The 16,148-nt window shown below is 39.8% G+C and overlaps 1 protein-coding gene across 1 annotated transcript in view; it reads right to left on the reverse strand.

The window, feature by feature from the left end:
• The window catches only part of ube3c (ubiquitin protein ligase E3C), a 73,369-nt gene that overhangs the window by 40,945 nt on the left and 16,276 nt on the right, over positions 1-16,148 (reverse strand). Inside the window, exons 9-11 of the mRNA XM_034176628.1 lie at positions 15,465-15,685; positions 14,895-15,046; positions 6,306-6,493 (exon numbers count right to left, since the gene is read on the reverse strand). Of these exons, the coding sequence (XP_034032519.1) occupies positions 6,306-6,493; positions 14,895-15,046; positions 15,465-15,685 (561 nt within the window). The remainder of the gene's footprint in view (positions 1-6,305; positions 6,494-14,894; positions 15,047-15,464; positions 15,686-16,148) is intronic.

Genomic DNA, 16,148 nt, shown 5'->3' on the forward strand with positions numbered 1-16,148 from the left:
TGATGTAATCACACATGATTTAAATCCATATGGTTTTTGAAAAAAATAATAAGGTCGGATACTTTTCTAATAGACCTCGTATTTGTAGTAAACTAGAGGATTAACTCAACTTTTGGCTAACCACAGTTCAAAGTTGAAAAATTCTATATTTTACCAAAAATCCCACAATCTATTACTGAGTCATTTTCAGATATTTACATTTCCACTGCAAAATGGTTAATAAGTCAAAAAATAATAAAAATAATTATTTTAAGCATTAACTGAATATTCTCGAATAGTATTTACTACATAAAAGCATGTACTAAATACAATAAAAAAAGTAAAACCGACAGTTACATTTAAAAAAAAAAAAAAAAAAATTTGGAGCAGTTAACATAACTAGCAGCAAGTTGATTTGGAGTCAATGTATTTATTCTGTCAATAACGAGGCCACTAATATTTCTTGCTGTTTTATGTTCAGAGACAAGGTGCTAACACATTAAGTGGAAAGTGTTTGAGTAGCAGATGTCTGTAATAAGCTGTTAAATGAGAATTCAAGTAATTAATATGTTTCTAATGCTGAAACAATTAGCTGTGAGGCTTTTATTTTTTAAGTACATAAGGGTAACACTTAAACAAGGAACATCTCACCATATCCAAGACAGCCCTGTTTTGTTTTTTGCTCGTTTTTGTTTACCCCAGTACAGGTTTGTGACAATTTTTCTTTGGTCAGCTTTCAATCACAACAGTGTGCAGCAACTAGCTACTGTCCTTGGCGCCAGTGCAAGTAAATGGTAAATGGACTGCATTTATATAGTGCATTTCCATCTGCACCAGACGTTCAAAGTGCTTTAGAATTATGTCTCACATTGACCCATTCACAAAACACACTCACACACTGATGTCAGGGTGCAGCTATGCAAGGCACACACCGGGAGCAACTAGGGGATTAAGGCCCTTGTCCAAGGGCCCTGAGTGATTTTCCGGTCAGGCTGGGGTTTGAACCAAGGATCCTTGGTGTGAAGCCCAACGCTTAACAGCTAGACCATCACCTCCCCTGGTGCATTGGCTCATGACATACCCAGCCAGGGTTCTAGCTAGTGCAAACTTGGGTTACAGCCTGTTACGCTATAATTTAGGACGGTTAGGCAGCGCGACTCCAGTTTGAAGCGTGAATCAAAGCAATGCTTCGATTCAATGGCTCATGGCTCTTTGATTCCCTGCTCTTCAGAAGTGGTAAGTCCGCTTCTTAACCCCTCTGAAAGCCATTAAAATATCATGAGTTACTTTTGTGTGGATTAAAGTCACTAACTGGGACTCTGGTCTTGTTGCAGTCAAAAAACGAGAATCGTCCTCTGTTCCGTTGGCACAGCTTCAAACGCTGCGCAGCTCTGTGCTGAGACAGAGTCCGCTCGGAATTAATAACTTCAAAACGAATTGCCGCTTTAAATAAAATGACACCTCTTACAAACGTTGCAATACAGACAAACTACAATTGACTAAAACGTTTTTTCCTCCCAAAATGAGACGGCCTGCATTCTTTATAAACCTTACCTGCAGCACAGCGGCAAGAGCTCAGCTCATAGGTATGGAAAGACATTCATGCCAATAATAATGTCTGAAAGGAAATGCTTTTGACAAAAACTAACATTTTATTTCTGTTTATGTCCAGAGATCAAGGATCTACCATGTAGAGTTTATTATGTCCAGAATTTAAGGATCCAGTAACCAATTTCATATTTATTTACTTTAAGACTCAATAAAATGTTGTTCAATTTCAATTTAATCAGCTTATAAAGCACCAAATTACAACAAAAGCCATCTCAAGGTGCCTCACACAGAACAGTTCCAACATAAAAAATTAAAACAAATAAATATAAATAAAAATATTCAAATACCTAATTAAAAACAGAAGTAAAAGAATAAAACATAACAAAATAAAAAGTACTCATAAGAAAGAGAACAAAAATAGGTTTTAAGTTTTGACTTAAAAATGTCCACGGACTCCAACTGCCTCACTGAGGGCCATGTACTGGCTAACCAAGAATGAGATTGCACACTCAACAAACTTCCCCAGCATTCTGGACATGATGAAGGGATCGTACCTGGCTTTTTCCCTTTTGGGTACCCCTAGAATGGCCAATTTTTAGCTTGAATTTTCAAAAGCTTCCCCCCTTCCGCACCACCCCCCCGGTCACTTCGCTCCCTCAACATTAGCACGAGGCTAAAATTTTATCCTAGCTAGAACCCTGCCAGCCTTGGTGAATCCAAATGTGAAACACCTACCAGTGCTTCAAATCGATGCTGGGCTGTCTTAAGTGTTTGGTTATGTACAACCTGACTTGAAGCTAACCAGCTGTCCACATACACTTTGCTTCTGTTGTAAAGTCAACCTACACTTTTGCTAGATTGCCACAGTCCATCCTTCACACTGTTGTGCTGCTAGCATGCCCACTAGTTCACATCTTCCCACTAGCAGAACAGAAATTCTCACGGCACAGTTTACACACTGTGCCGTGTAGTGTCTGGCACATACTAACCTTCTGTAGTAGCAACCACAATATCATTGGCATCAATGTCAAAAACTGCTGATGCTTTTGAGCACATGATGAATTTTTAAAGGTTTTTTTTTTTTCTTTTCCACTCCTGAATGCTGATTTGAAAGTGCGTTTTTCATGCACACAACATTTTAATAGCAATGCTGAGGGTCTTACCCGCCAATTCACATGATCTGTACATATTCAGAAGCCCTGCAACTTTAGGAACAGGGGGTAGGCAGATGACCCTCAGTGTGGTTTGAAAAAAGGTGTGCGCTGAGCACACGCCATCTGTACAACAAGACTCAGGAGAGTAGCAATGTGCTGTGGGCTCATAACAAGTGCTGCAGGAGTGTGATTGAAATGGGAAACAAAGCACTAACTGCCAGCTGACATCCTGATTTACAGCCAGGGCAAACCCAAACCCCCATTTCAATCATGGAATGAACCACTAATAAACAAAGTCAAGACATCAGAAGGGGTCATGTATGCAAATGTATGTGAACAGCAATTTGATAAATCACACCCAAATCGCTTTGCTTTGCTGGAAAGAACGGATCTCTGTTAAGCAGTAATGTATGCCATTTCCACCTACATATTTATATGCTTTGCAGACTTCTATTCATGAAAAGGACTACCGGTATCTTGTGACAGCAAACACACACAATTAAAAAAATAAATAAATCACAGCAACCATTCAAAAGCAAATTGGGGGGGCAGAGTGCATCTGTGCACACTTTCATCACAGCAAGTGCCGTTAGCAATACAATGTTACAACAGATCAGCCCAAACAATCAAGGTGAAATTACACCAAATATCTGACACTAAACAAAGCGCAATTTCACCGCAAACACAAGAATAGGGACCAACAAAGTATAATAAGTACAAATTTAGCAACAAACTTTATCGTTGTGATGATTTTATTTTGAAAAGGTTCAATGTCGTTTCACTTGACATCTTACAAATTTATTAAAACACAATGTGCTTGGATGGCTGGATAAATGTGCAGCCACTTTTTTGCTGAGAGCAATAAATCAAGGCTGAGGATGCAATCTGCTCCCCTTAGCCTCTTGTAAAGCTATCCCGTCCACTCCTGCAGTGATTAATCTTCCTCAGTGAGCTAATTATTTTGTACAGATATCCAATAATGATGGAAGACGAAGGTCAAGATTTATTGTAAAAGCTGGGGGGGGGGCTGTACAAATTTAAAGGGAATAACATTAAAATTCCTCTGAATTCTCTTAAACCCTTTTCCCAGGTTTTGGAAAAGTCTGTAATATTCAGTGAATGAACATACAGATGTAGAAATGAATGTGTCCATTCCCTCCCACTTGTTAACACAATAACTCAAAATAAATAAATAAATGCCACAATCTTGTAAGCATCCAAATTAAAATGTATGGGGAAAAAAAGGTAAGCTGATTCAAATCTTGTGAATTTTGATGCACCAGATCAATGGAAAAAGCAACTCTGTTTTGCGTAGAATATTCCAAAGATCTGCCTACCACCTGCTGCTTGATTAGTGGATGCTGGCTAGATGATGGAAAGTAGGCCCAGGGATGGTTGCCAGAGACAGAAATGTACTAAAACAAAGAAGGAAGCAGTTATTTTTATTATTGTATTACGAGCAGTTACATTCTGCAGTTACAAAAGAGAGAGAGAAAAAGAGAGCGAGAGAGAGGTCATTTAACAGGTGTTTATGAATACTGCCAAAGCAGACACTTCTTCCTTCACTCCATCTCCACATATAGTGCAGCAGATAACAGAATATTTGCAGAGGAATCCTTCATATCCGGTTACAAGCACCAAAGTTTGACTGTGTATACCTTTTGGTACATATTGTAGAAAAATAGCATTAGCCATTAGAATTTTCAATAGGGGGCCAAGTAGGGGTCAATTGAAGAACTATAGGGGTCAAAAAAATCTTCCAATCATATTGAAAGCTATACCACATTATTTGTCCGATCACAAAGATTCCAAAAAGGTATAGTTTGGACTATCTGTGACTGAATGTTCTGGAGTTATGGGGTAAAAACAGCAAGCATGGTGACTTTCAGTTTGTCCAAGGGTCAAAAGTTAAAGTTGCTCCAATTATGGTAAAACATGATGCAAATTATTGGTTAAGTTAGTAGGATTTTAAAAAGGAATAGTTTGCACCATGTGTTATGCTTAGTTATCATGTTACGGGGTAACATATGTCACGTCACAGAATCCAATGGACGTCGACATTGTTTGACCTTTACTTTGGAGACCAAACATTCAACACAGTCAGAACTATTCCATTTGTTAATCCTATTAGTTCAACCAATAATTTGCACCACGTTTTACCAAAACTGGAGCAACTTTAACTTTTGACCCTAGTACAAACTGAAACTGATCTTTGTCACCATTCTTGCTGTTTTATCCCAAATCTCCAGAACATTAAGTTCAAGATAGTCCAAACTGTACCTTTTTCAGACACATAATGTGGTATAGCTTTCAATATGATTGGAACATTTTTTTGACCCCTATGCAGTTCTTCAATTGACCCCTACTTGGTTCCCTAATGAAAATTCAAATGGCTAACATTTTTCTAACGTTATTTTTCTACACTATGTACCAAAAGGTATACACAGTCAAATTTTGGTGCTTGTAACCGGATTTGAACGATTCTTAGTTATCTGCTGTACTAATATGCATAGTTTTGAAGGTACATGTAGCTTCAAATGAATTTGTGTGCTAGGTTCCTTAATTTTCAAAGCTTCATACTGCATGAGTAGGCATTAATCCAAAACTACTGGCTACCGCCGCTCAATAGCTGTTTGAGAAAACCAATGTTTTTTAGGTCATTTTATTTTATGTATGATTTTGAAGTAGTCCCAGTTCTACAGCCACTCTTCACCTTATAGCAAACCTACAAATTTGCTTAAATAAAATTAATTTCTATCAAATGCACACAATGAAAACAATTTCCACATTATCTTGCACACATACAAATCCACTGGGAGCAATTTGCTCCACTAATAATTAACAAAAGGAGGAGGACAATTTATGAAGCCACGTCTGGATCACCTTGTGTCATTTAATGCTGCGCTGACCCCCACACCCACCCTCACCCATCCCTAATGTAATCAACCCGAGAACGGGTAATTGCCCTTATCCCATGCTGACATCTTCCCTGACATCCCTTTGCCGGTTGTAAATGCCACTGGGTGCAGACCTCTGATAACTGCGTGCCTCACGTCACCATTATTTACATTACTGCTTAGAGGGCAGATGCAAATAAATACACCAATATATCAAGTAGGTGTGTAAAGAGGATCTGTCAAAGTAAATCTGTTCTGTACCAATTACATTAAAAAACAAAAAAGAATCTTGCTCGATTCAGAAATTATGCAAGAACAGGTCAGGTCCACAATTCAATGCTGTACATCACTTTGAGGTGATGCTATATACACAACTTTAACTGAACTGCAAATGTATGCTTCACCTTAAAGCTCCCATTGTTTGCATTTCAGCAAGTACCAAATGGTTCACCCCACCCCAATGGAAGCCATGTTGTGATCGATACTTACAACACATTTTTTTCTGTATATAAAATAATAAATTATTGACAATCTTTCACTCAAACACAGGATCTCAAGGACACTTTATCAGCACACAAACCACTGTCAATCCTATAACTGAAAAGTAGCCCATTTCATTACAGAAAAATCTGGCTTCCTGTCCAATGCCATGGTTTATATTTTTGTTGCCTTGTAAAGCATATCTTTTTTTTTTTTGCCCCTGAGGCAATTTCTGTCCACGTACCTGACTTTTGGCACCATGAGTCGGTGTTGGACCATGAGTGTATGACAAATGGAAGCCATCAAGGTGAAAATCTCCTCATTGGCTGAATCTCTCCATACCAGCTTCAGAAGGGCATTTGTTTGCTGCTTGGTGTCCAGCTTGTGGATGCACTCCTCTGTGATATGCTGCACAGAAATTCGGCTGTCATCCTGATAGACACAACAAATTGTGGAATGAAGGAAGTATTCTGCTATGCAAATGCAATACAGCAGTAAGCGTACCATAAGATTCAATCAATCAATCAATTTTTTTATATAGCGCCAAATCACAACAAACAGTTGCCCCAAGGCGCTTTATATTGTAAGGCAAGGCCATACAATAATTATGTAAAACCCCAACGGTCAAAACGACCCCCTGTGAGCAAGCACCTCAAAACTTATTGGCAGAAATGACAACATCTAATGTTATTAATTATATTGTTGGTATATTGATAATTGTTAATTATAGTAATATACTGGTCAGGCTTTAAAAATAATACATTACAGTCACGAATTCTGGAGGACACAAAAGGATGAATTAATGTTTTGGCATTAAGTACCTATAGGATAGGTACCATTGTTGCAATGTTATATATACACACAAGGATATGCAGGTTAAAGGTCAATGTTGGATATAAATAACTAACCAAGATTTGTATTTCTTTTATTAAAATGAATCACACTGTAGGGTTAACAATAATTATCTGTCTTCTCTGAGCTTAAAAGTAGAGTATTGGAAGACATCCAGCTTTTCTCTACAACCAGACACACCTCAACAATTACAATATGAACAGGCAATGGCATAACAGTGAAAATCAATCACATGGTTAAGCAATTTCAATTTCAATTCATTTTATATAGTGCCAAATCACAACAAAGCTGACTCAAGGCGCTTCACACAAGTAATGTCCTTATCAAACCCCTAGAGCAAGCACACATGTGACAGTGGTAGGGAAAAACTCCCTCTGATGATATTGAGGAAGAAAGCTCAAACAGACCAGACTCAGAGGGGTGACCCACTGCTTAGACCATTTTAACAGTTACAAGGTTTTTACAGTATAAGCAGTGTTCCGTCAATCTGCTAACCACTAATTAGTGAAGCTAACTTTTTTGTTAGCAGATTAGCTTTTCAGCTAACTGCAAAAACCATTAGCGGCCAAATTAGCTCCCAATAAATTTAGTTACAATAACTTTTAGAACGCTAACATTTTTTGCATAGTTAGTAACAGTGAAAAACATTTATAAACTCTGAAGGCTCCTGTCTGCTACGTATTTTGCAGCAGGGAGGCAGCTGAGAGAAGCTGAGCTCAACTCTACCCCAGCAGAAGGAGCCTGGCTGCCAAGCTGCCACAAAAAACAATGAAAGTCATTTTCCTTGACAGCATACAGTGGTCCAGCCGTGAGGCAGACATCCTGAAAAGGAAAGCAAGTTTGAGTTATCGTTTTGATTTATAAATCAAATTAATACAGATAGAATAACTAAATTAATGTCAACTGTCATTTGTACAAAGTGAAAATATAACACAATCTTTTAATTTTAAAATAATGCACTAATTCTGAAGTTTTGAACATTTAGCACACACAGACGCCCAAAGGGATTAGAGGCATGGCCAGCAGACAGACTGCCTCATCCACACCTGTCAGATCACATCCAGAGCGTATGTAGACAACACAGACTGCTGTCAGATGGCCATAAAACATGCTGCAGACTGCCTGATCTGCCCAATCTCCTGTCTAGTGGCACTGGGCCATGCAGTCCCCTGCTTCAGACAGAGCGCCTTTCCAGGGAACCTTCTTTTGTCTTTTTTTGCACACTTCAGGAGCACAACGCAAAACTGCACACCACAGTGGTTGGATTATCACTCATGGGATTCATATTTTTATTTTGGGTGAGAGGATTTCAACCACAGGCTGCTGTCCCGGCTTCATATCCACAATGGCACCGTGAAACACTCCTGGACCACTGTTGGAGATGAGATTCATGTTTATTAATGGTGTCATGGCCTGGCACAAGTTCCATGTCATATCTCCTACAGAGTTAGAAGTTTATCATTTATTACAGCATGAGATCCGTTAAGTTCTGAGCCTGACGCGTGCAATGATCCGTTACTGCACACGACAGAGAGACACAGCTGCTTGTATTATGATGGAGATAACAGTTCACATTTATTTATGTCGCCCATGGGAATGAATGCCAAATATTTGTACTGTAAAGTCTATTGTGGATATAACAGCCTGTTCAGATTTGTGGCTGCATGCGCACAGTAGCGCACAGAGCTTTTGGTTAGATAGCCGCTGTTCACATTCACTGTACATAATAATAATTCATAATTATTATCGTGATGAAGCGTGCCGCATACATTTCAACAGTTTCTTTGCACTCGGGAGGTGGGGGTGGACATTATTATACGTGGCAGTGTAGGTCAAACCGGCAGGCTTTGCTGAGCCACACTGCCTTGTATGTGCTCAAATCATTTTCGGATCCTGTTTCGCCACCAGCAGAATATGTAAATTGCTGTCAGATTACACATGGCTCTCCGTCGGATGGGTGTCCCATCTTGGCCGTGCCTGGAGAGTTTTGAACATATGCATCACACTCGGGGCTGCCAGCCAATTTTGACCAAGTGTGTTGACTTCCACAGATGGCTGTCAGAATGTTTTGGAATTGAAATCTGACACTTTTCAGATGTGCACCGATTCATTATTCCGACGCCACTCTGCATAGTTCCGGCTACGTGTGACGGGGGTATTAGCTTTATTGCATTTTCCATCTTGCTAATACAACTTTGTAATCTGTACTGTGAATAATTGATGATATCAAAATAAATCAATTCAGTTCAATCATCCTCACAAGTTAACCCTCTGGGGTCCAAGGGCATTTTTTGGACAGTTCACTCACCTGGCATAAATGTTTTATTATTGCTGTTAACAGCTCTCCCTGCATCCCACAATCAAGTTTTATGTCTCCTTTTTTCAGGACAACCTGTGCTTTCAGAATATATATGTTTTGTTGTGTTTTATACAACCCCTGGCAATAATTATGGAATCACCGGCCTCGGAGGATGTTCATTCAGTTGTTTAATTTTGTAGAAAAAAGCAGATCACAGACATGACACAAAACTAAAGTCATTTCAAATGGCAACTTTCTGGCTTTAAGAAACACTATAAGAAATCAAGAAAAAAAATATTGTGGCAGTCAGTAACGGTTACTTTTTTAGACCAAGCAGAGGGAAAAAAATATGGACTCACTCAATTCTGAGGAATAAATTATGGAATCACCCTGTAAATTTCATCCCCAAAACTAACACCTGCATCAAATCAGATCTGCTCATTAGTCTGCATCTAAAAAGGAGTGATCACACCTTGGAGAGCTGTTGCACCAAGTGGACTGACATGAATCATGGCTCCAACACGAGAGATGTCAATTGAAACAAAGGAGAGGATTATCAAACTCTTAAAAGAGGGTATATCATCACGCAATGTTGCAAAAGATGTTGGTTGTTCACAGTCAGCTGTGTCTAAACTCTGGACCAAATACAAACAACATGGGAAGGTTGTTAAAGGCAAACATAGTGGTAGACCAAGGAAGACATCAAAGCATCAAGACAGAAAACTTAAAGCAATGTCTCAAAAATCGAAAATGCACAACAAAACAAATGAGGAACGAATGGGAGGAAACTGGAGTCAACATCTGTGACCGAACTGTAAGAAACCGCCTAAAGGAAATGGGATTTACATACAGAAAAGCTAAACGAAAGCCATCATTAACACCTAAACAGAAAAAAACAAGGTTACAATGGGCTAAGGAAAAGCAATCGTGGACTGTGGATGACTGGATGAAAGTCATATTCAGTGATGAATCTCGAATCTGCAATGGGCAAGGTGATGATGCAGGAACTTTTGTTTGGTGCCGTTCCAATGAGATTTATAAAGATGACTGCCTGAAGAGAACATGTAAATTTCCACAGTCATTGATGATATGGGGCTGCATGTCAGGTAAAGGCACTGGGGAGATGGCTGTCATTACAAAATCAATAAATGCACAAGTTTACTTTGATATTTTGGACACTTTTCTTATCCCAGCAATTGAAAGGATGTTTGGGGATGATGAAATCATTTTTCAAGATGATAATGCATCTTGCCATAGAGCAAAAACTGTGAAAACATTCCTTGCAAAAAGACACATAAGGTCAATGTCATGGCCTAGAAATAGTCCGGATCTTAATCCAATTGAAAATCTTTGGTGGAAGTTGAAGAAAATGGTCCATGACAAGGCTCCAACCTGCAAAGCTGATCTGGCAACAGCAATCAGAGAAAGTTGGAGCCAGATTGATGAAGAGTACTGTTTGTCACTCATTAAGTCCATGCCTCAGAGACTGCAAGCTGTTATAAAAGCCAGAGGTGGTGCAACTAAATACTAGTGATGTGTTGAAGCGTTCTTTTGTTTTTCATGATTCCATAATTTTTTCCTCAGAATTGAGTGATTCCATATTTTTTTCCCTCTGCTTGATCTAAAAAAGTAACCGTTTTTTTCCTGATTTCTTATAGTGTTTCTTAAAGCCAGAAAGTTGCCATTTGAAATTACTTTTGTTTTGTGTCATGTCTGTGATCTGCTTTTTTTTCTACAAAATTAAACAACTGAATGAACATCCTCCGAGGCCGGTGATTCCATAATTTGTGCCAGGGGTTGTAAGTGTAATAAAGGTTTACAAAAACTAGGCAAGGAAAAAATAAAGCGGAAAACAATTTTCCACACACATTTATTCAAAACACACAGCAAACTATAATAAACAACTATTTTGACACTTTATAAAAGGTAATTTGAGGTCTTGTGTGAACGTCTGTACAACAAAAAGGTTCAAACAATAAACACAAATGCACATTTTGAACAATATATACAAAATGGTCTATGCGTTTTGTTGACCATTGATATGGTAAACACTGCTTTATGCAGAGAAAGCAACAGAGTTATACAGTAACATTCACATGCAAACTAGTGGAGCAATCCTGATAGTTACTCTGTTTGAGCACGTGGGATTGTCATCAGAAGCTCTCCGTCTGCTCCTGCTTTCACTAATCGCTGTGCGTAATGGCGCAGGGCACGCTGAGTATGTACTAATAATATGTACTTATTGCAGCACTCAGGGGGCTATTCAAACGGGCCAACTAGTAACATACCACTCCTGAAAACGAGCTTTGGCTTTTCACGTGAGGTAAATCTGCCCTACGACTGGATTTTGGAAAACCATGTGACAGTGAACCAATTCCGATTGGACACTCACACTGCACACGTCATCACACAGCTTCTATGAGGAGTACAAAGATGGCTGATGGCTGGCTCAAAAGTCCGCTGAGTTAACTTTTCAGCAAAAAAAAATAAATTTCTATCTCATATCATTCAAATGTTATTTATAATTTAGTAAAGCTTGGTCTTAGCCGTCGTATACGACGGTGTTGGCCCCAGAGGGTTATGAACATCGCCATGAAAGCACCTGACGGAAACACCAAAATAATTTAATTCTCTCTGTGGGCATACAGCGACAGAATGTATCACAAGCTGTGCTTGAAGACAATAACACCAACACCAGTGTAGAATCTGCATCCAGAGCCAAGAAGAAACCATTCACCACTTTAGCAAGTGCAGTGCCTTATGGTGTGGTAATAAATAATACAATTATCTCTCCTTGAATATTAAAAACAATTCATTAAAGATTATAAAATTATCTTCTATCAAGCCCATCTTCATAAGGTGTGCTACCACTGTATGAAGTTTCGTTGAAATCCATAAACCAGATTCGGAGTCATGCTTATACAGTCAATATCATATGATGCATCACATAAACACAAAAGCCCAATATGTCTCCTTGCACATGTCCGACTTTGTGATACCATTGTGTGACTTTACACTGAAATCCACCAAACAAAATATGAGGCACTGCATTTACAAGTCTTACTGACAGATGGAAACGGTGAATTTTATATATTCAACAAATAATTAATAATTAACCCTAGTCCTGCTTCAGTATCGATCAGTAGGCCACCTTCCTCATGTCAGCACGTTAAGCATCTGCAGCCTGCCTGTGTGCCAGGCTGTATTATATGTCGGTGAAATGCATGTGCAGTGCAAAAAGCCATTCCACCCAACTGTAACATGCAATACCCATATGAATAAATTAGCAGAAGAAACGAGGTAGAATGCAACAGTGGTGTTATTCCTCACAATTATGCAATTATTACCCTTGTATGGTGAAAATGGAGAACAGTCATGCATATATAGAAGAATATGACTTACCCCATTGAAGATACCATCCTGGAATATGACTGATATTATTCAACCATTTATCTAAATTGAAAGGAGTTTGTGGATTTGTGTGGGCCTGAAAAGGGCCGTTGCGGGTTTGGAATCAGATCCAAACTGACAGTGAGATCACTCGGAGTCCTTGTCTCCAGCAGCTCTCTTCTCCATGAACATCTAATAGGATAGTTTATATTCTTTGTTTGTGTGGAATAACCTGAAGCATGGATCAATGTAAAGTTCGACATTATATGGAACATGCTCATAAATGGATCAGTGAGTTTTTTGTCCATCTCCAGTGGATTTCCTCTTTCCAGTTGTTGTGGAATACAATAACACATGTCTGCTGAGGGTTTTTGGTTTTCTGACCATCCCACACTTTGATCTTCTCGGGGAAGTGGCAATGGCAACGTGTCAGATGTTCCACATTTTATGGATTCGCAGTTCCATGAAACGGTGTAGCATCAGTGTTCCAGACCAGTGCTTTTGCAACTTCTGAAACTGCTGAAAGCCTGATGAAGAAAAGGCTTCCTCCCAAACTTCTTGCAATGCTCCTTACAGAGGAGGTATGCATTCAGCACTATCATCATCAAGAGGTGGTAAAGACCTTCCTCCACCAATTGAGAGTCCTCCTCTTGAAAGCAGGATAGGAAACCATCTGGTCATGCGTGCCGACAGCACCCATATACTTGTAGTCGATAATACAAGCTGGACGCAGTATCGGCTCTCCTGTAGAGCTTGTCTTGTGTCAGAGCGGCCTTGTCAGGAACAGCAATGAAATAGGCACCATGAATCGTTGTGCTCACAGAGACTTCCTTCCTCATGCCATTTCAGCAGCTGCATCGATCCATTTTTCAACTCAATGTGCTCTCCTTTCCTCAGCTTGGTTTTCAGCACATTTGAGACACCTGTCCAAATTGACCTCAGGGTACCACATGCATCGGTCCTTCTCTTCAGCAGGTTCTGGAAAAGGATTGTCGATGTACAGTAATCGTTGACGAACAGTTTGTGATCTCTGTCTAGATACGGACCCATCAGTCTCATCACTAGCTCATATATCTTACCATCTGCTGATGGTGGAATGCTCTGGTTTCCCCTGGTACATCTTGAACTGTGAACAAGAGCCGTTGGAGGAATCACACAGCATAAACAGCTTCACTCTGAATTTGTCTGGCTTTTGTGGCATGTAGATTCTGAACGACAGCTTACCCCTCCAGGCAATCATACCCTTATCCACAGCCAGATATTCACCAAATGTGTAGAGAGACATGAATTTCTGCTTCAGTATCTCACACACATCAGTCGGAGTTTTCAAACTACGACCAATACTGGCTGTTGTCGTTCAGATGGAATAACGACAGAATCAACTGGAATCTGTTTATGGTCATCACTGGTCGGAAGAATGGAGTCTCTAGTAATTCATCTGTTGACCAATAATTGTGTAAATGTTGGTGTCGCACCAGGCCCATCCCAATAACAATCGCCAGAAATGTTTTCATCGGTGGACACAAGACATCATTTTCCAAATTTGGTTTCAGGTTTCTCCTTTTGTCCAAACACAAAAAATCCTGGGCAAACCCATTAGCTTCCATGACCAGGAGATTGATCAAATGTCCAGGACAATCCAGGCATCATCTAGTGTTGCGTTTATCTTTGTCCCTTCCCCAGTGAACTGCAGAATCTTGTCCAGTTTGCAGCTTTGACTTCCAAAGGTTCTGGTTCATCGTCTACAAAGTCATCTGACTTGAAACCCAGGAAGTCATCATCGGAATCTTCTGTCATTAAGATTTCCTTGAAAAATTCCCTATTCTCCACTTTTACATTGTTGAGAATGCTGTCTTCATCGACAACATCTGCAGTCATCGCCATGATACAAACACTTCCTTTGCTCGGCCACAGGTGATCGGACCACTCCCTCTATACTGGGGAAGAGATGTGTCTAACCAATGCAAAATGAACATTAAACCCGTAACTATGTCTGACATACGCATGGGGATGGGGCTTCAGCTAATTCTTGGTGTTTATTGGTTATTACACCGATTCTGGAGGTGACCTACAAACACTAAATATAGGGGACCAGCAGTCAACAGAAGTTTCTCCAGGGTGCAATATTTCGAGGACCAGCAGGGAGAGTCATGCATGGGGGTCCGCTATATATCTATAACTGGCAGGACTAGAGTTAAGACCCAATACCTGATATTCAACCACATGATACATTTACAAACTGAACAAAACAATCTAAACTTGCAATGATTTCATTATCAGTCTGTATTGCACCTGTATGGGTGGGAGATGCATGTCAGTGTCATCCTCATCTTCAGAGTCGCTGTCTACATCATGATGGCTGCTGCTCTCTGAAACAGGCAGCAGTGGTAGCAGCATCTGCAGTGCTCTTAAGTACAGAAGGAGACCTTCATCGGACAGTGATCCTGCAAGCATACACACATCCACCATCAGGGCTTCTACCATAGTAGGTCTTTGGACCACATTGTTACCTCTACTGAGAAGGAGCTTTCGAAATCGTGCAGCCTAGTAAGCAGCCAACAAACGTAGCTGCTGAATTGAGACACAATTCTTGTATTTAATTTCATCAATTATTTATGGACTCTGGAGAGACTAAATAGGAAAATGGATGCAATTCCTTAATGGTTAACTTTTTTCCCTTTGTGTTAAACATGCTGAATTAAAGAAGACCATCTGAACATCTTTATTGTTTCATTTCAACAGCACTGTGTTGGTGTACAACAGTGAAATTACAAAAATTGTGTCGCTATCCAAATCCTTATGTACCTGACCCTATAGTATCAACACTGGTCTATGTGCATACCTTTAAATTGTGCCACCCACCTAAGCAGTTCTCCCCTACAGAGAGAACAAAGTAAAACAGCCAAGGAGCCTCTGTCTGTGCAGCTGAGGAGGAGCCTACTGTGGCCTGGAGGGAGCTCAAAAAGGCCTCAAATGGGAACGACAACAACAACGACGACAAAGCCGGGATATAAAAGTTATAGATCTGCCCAGTGAATGGTGCCGAGATGAACTCCTCTGTAAAAGCTGCAAAAACAAACTGCCTGAAAGACAACAAGCAAGCAAAGATATGTTAGGAACAATATGCTTTAAATTCAGACACAAGTTAAAAGAGAGAGAAAACTGTTTCAGCATCACCCTGCTCTGTGACATGAATGTTCCAATATTGTTTCTCCAAACAGAGCTACTTTGTATTACTCGTCACACATCTGGTCGCCCAAGTCAGATAATTAGTTGTTGGAGTCCGTGTGTACACAGGTTTCTCTCACTCCCGCCTTGCTTTTCTTCAAAGAAGAAAAGAAGTCCCCTGGCCGTTTGTTACTCGGAATGCTTCAAACTGAGGGCAAACAGCCTGATGATCTGCACTCTGGTGAGGGAATGAGTCTGAGGGCCTTTTATGGCGTGTTGTAAATTGGCCTCTGAAGCAATTACGGCTTCACACGACTCAGAAAGACTAAAAACTGCTGTAGTTTGTCCGATCAGTTTAATGAATGATTTTAAAAGACA

The sequence above is a fragment of the Thalassophryne amazonica genome, chromosome 1, assembly GCF_902500255.1.
Source record: "Thalassophryne amazonica chromosome 1, fThaAma1.1, whole genome shotgun sequence".
Classification (NCBI taxonomy): Eukaryota; Metazoa; Chordata; class Actinopteri; order Batrachoidiformes; family Batrachoididae; genus Thalassophryne; species Thalassophryne amazonica.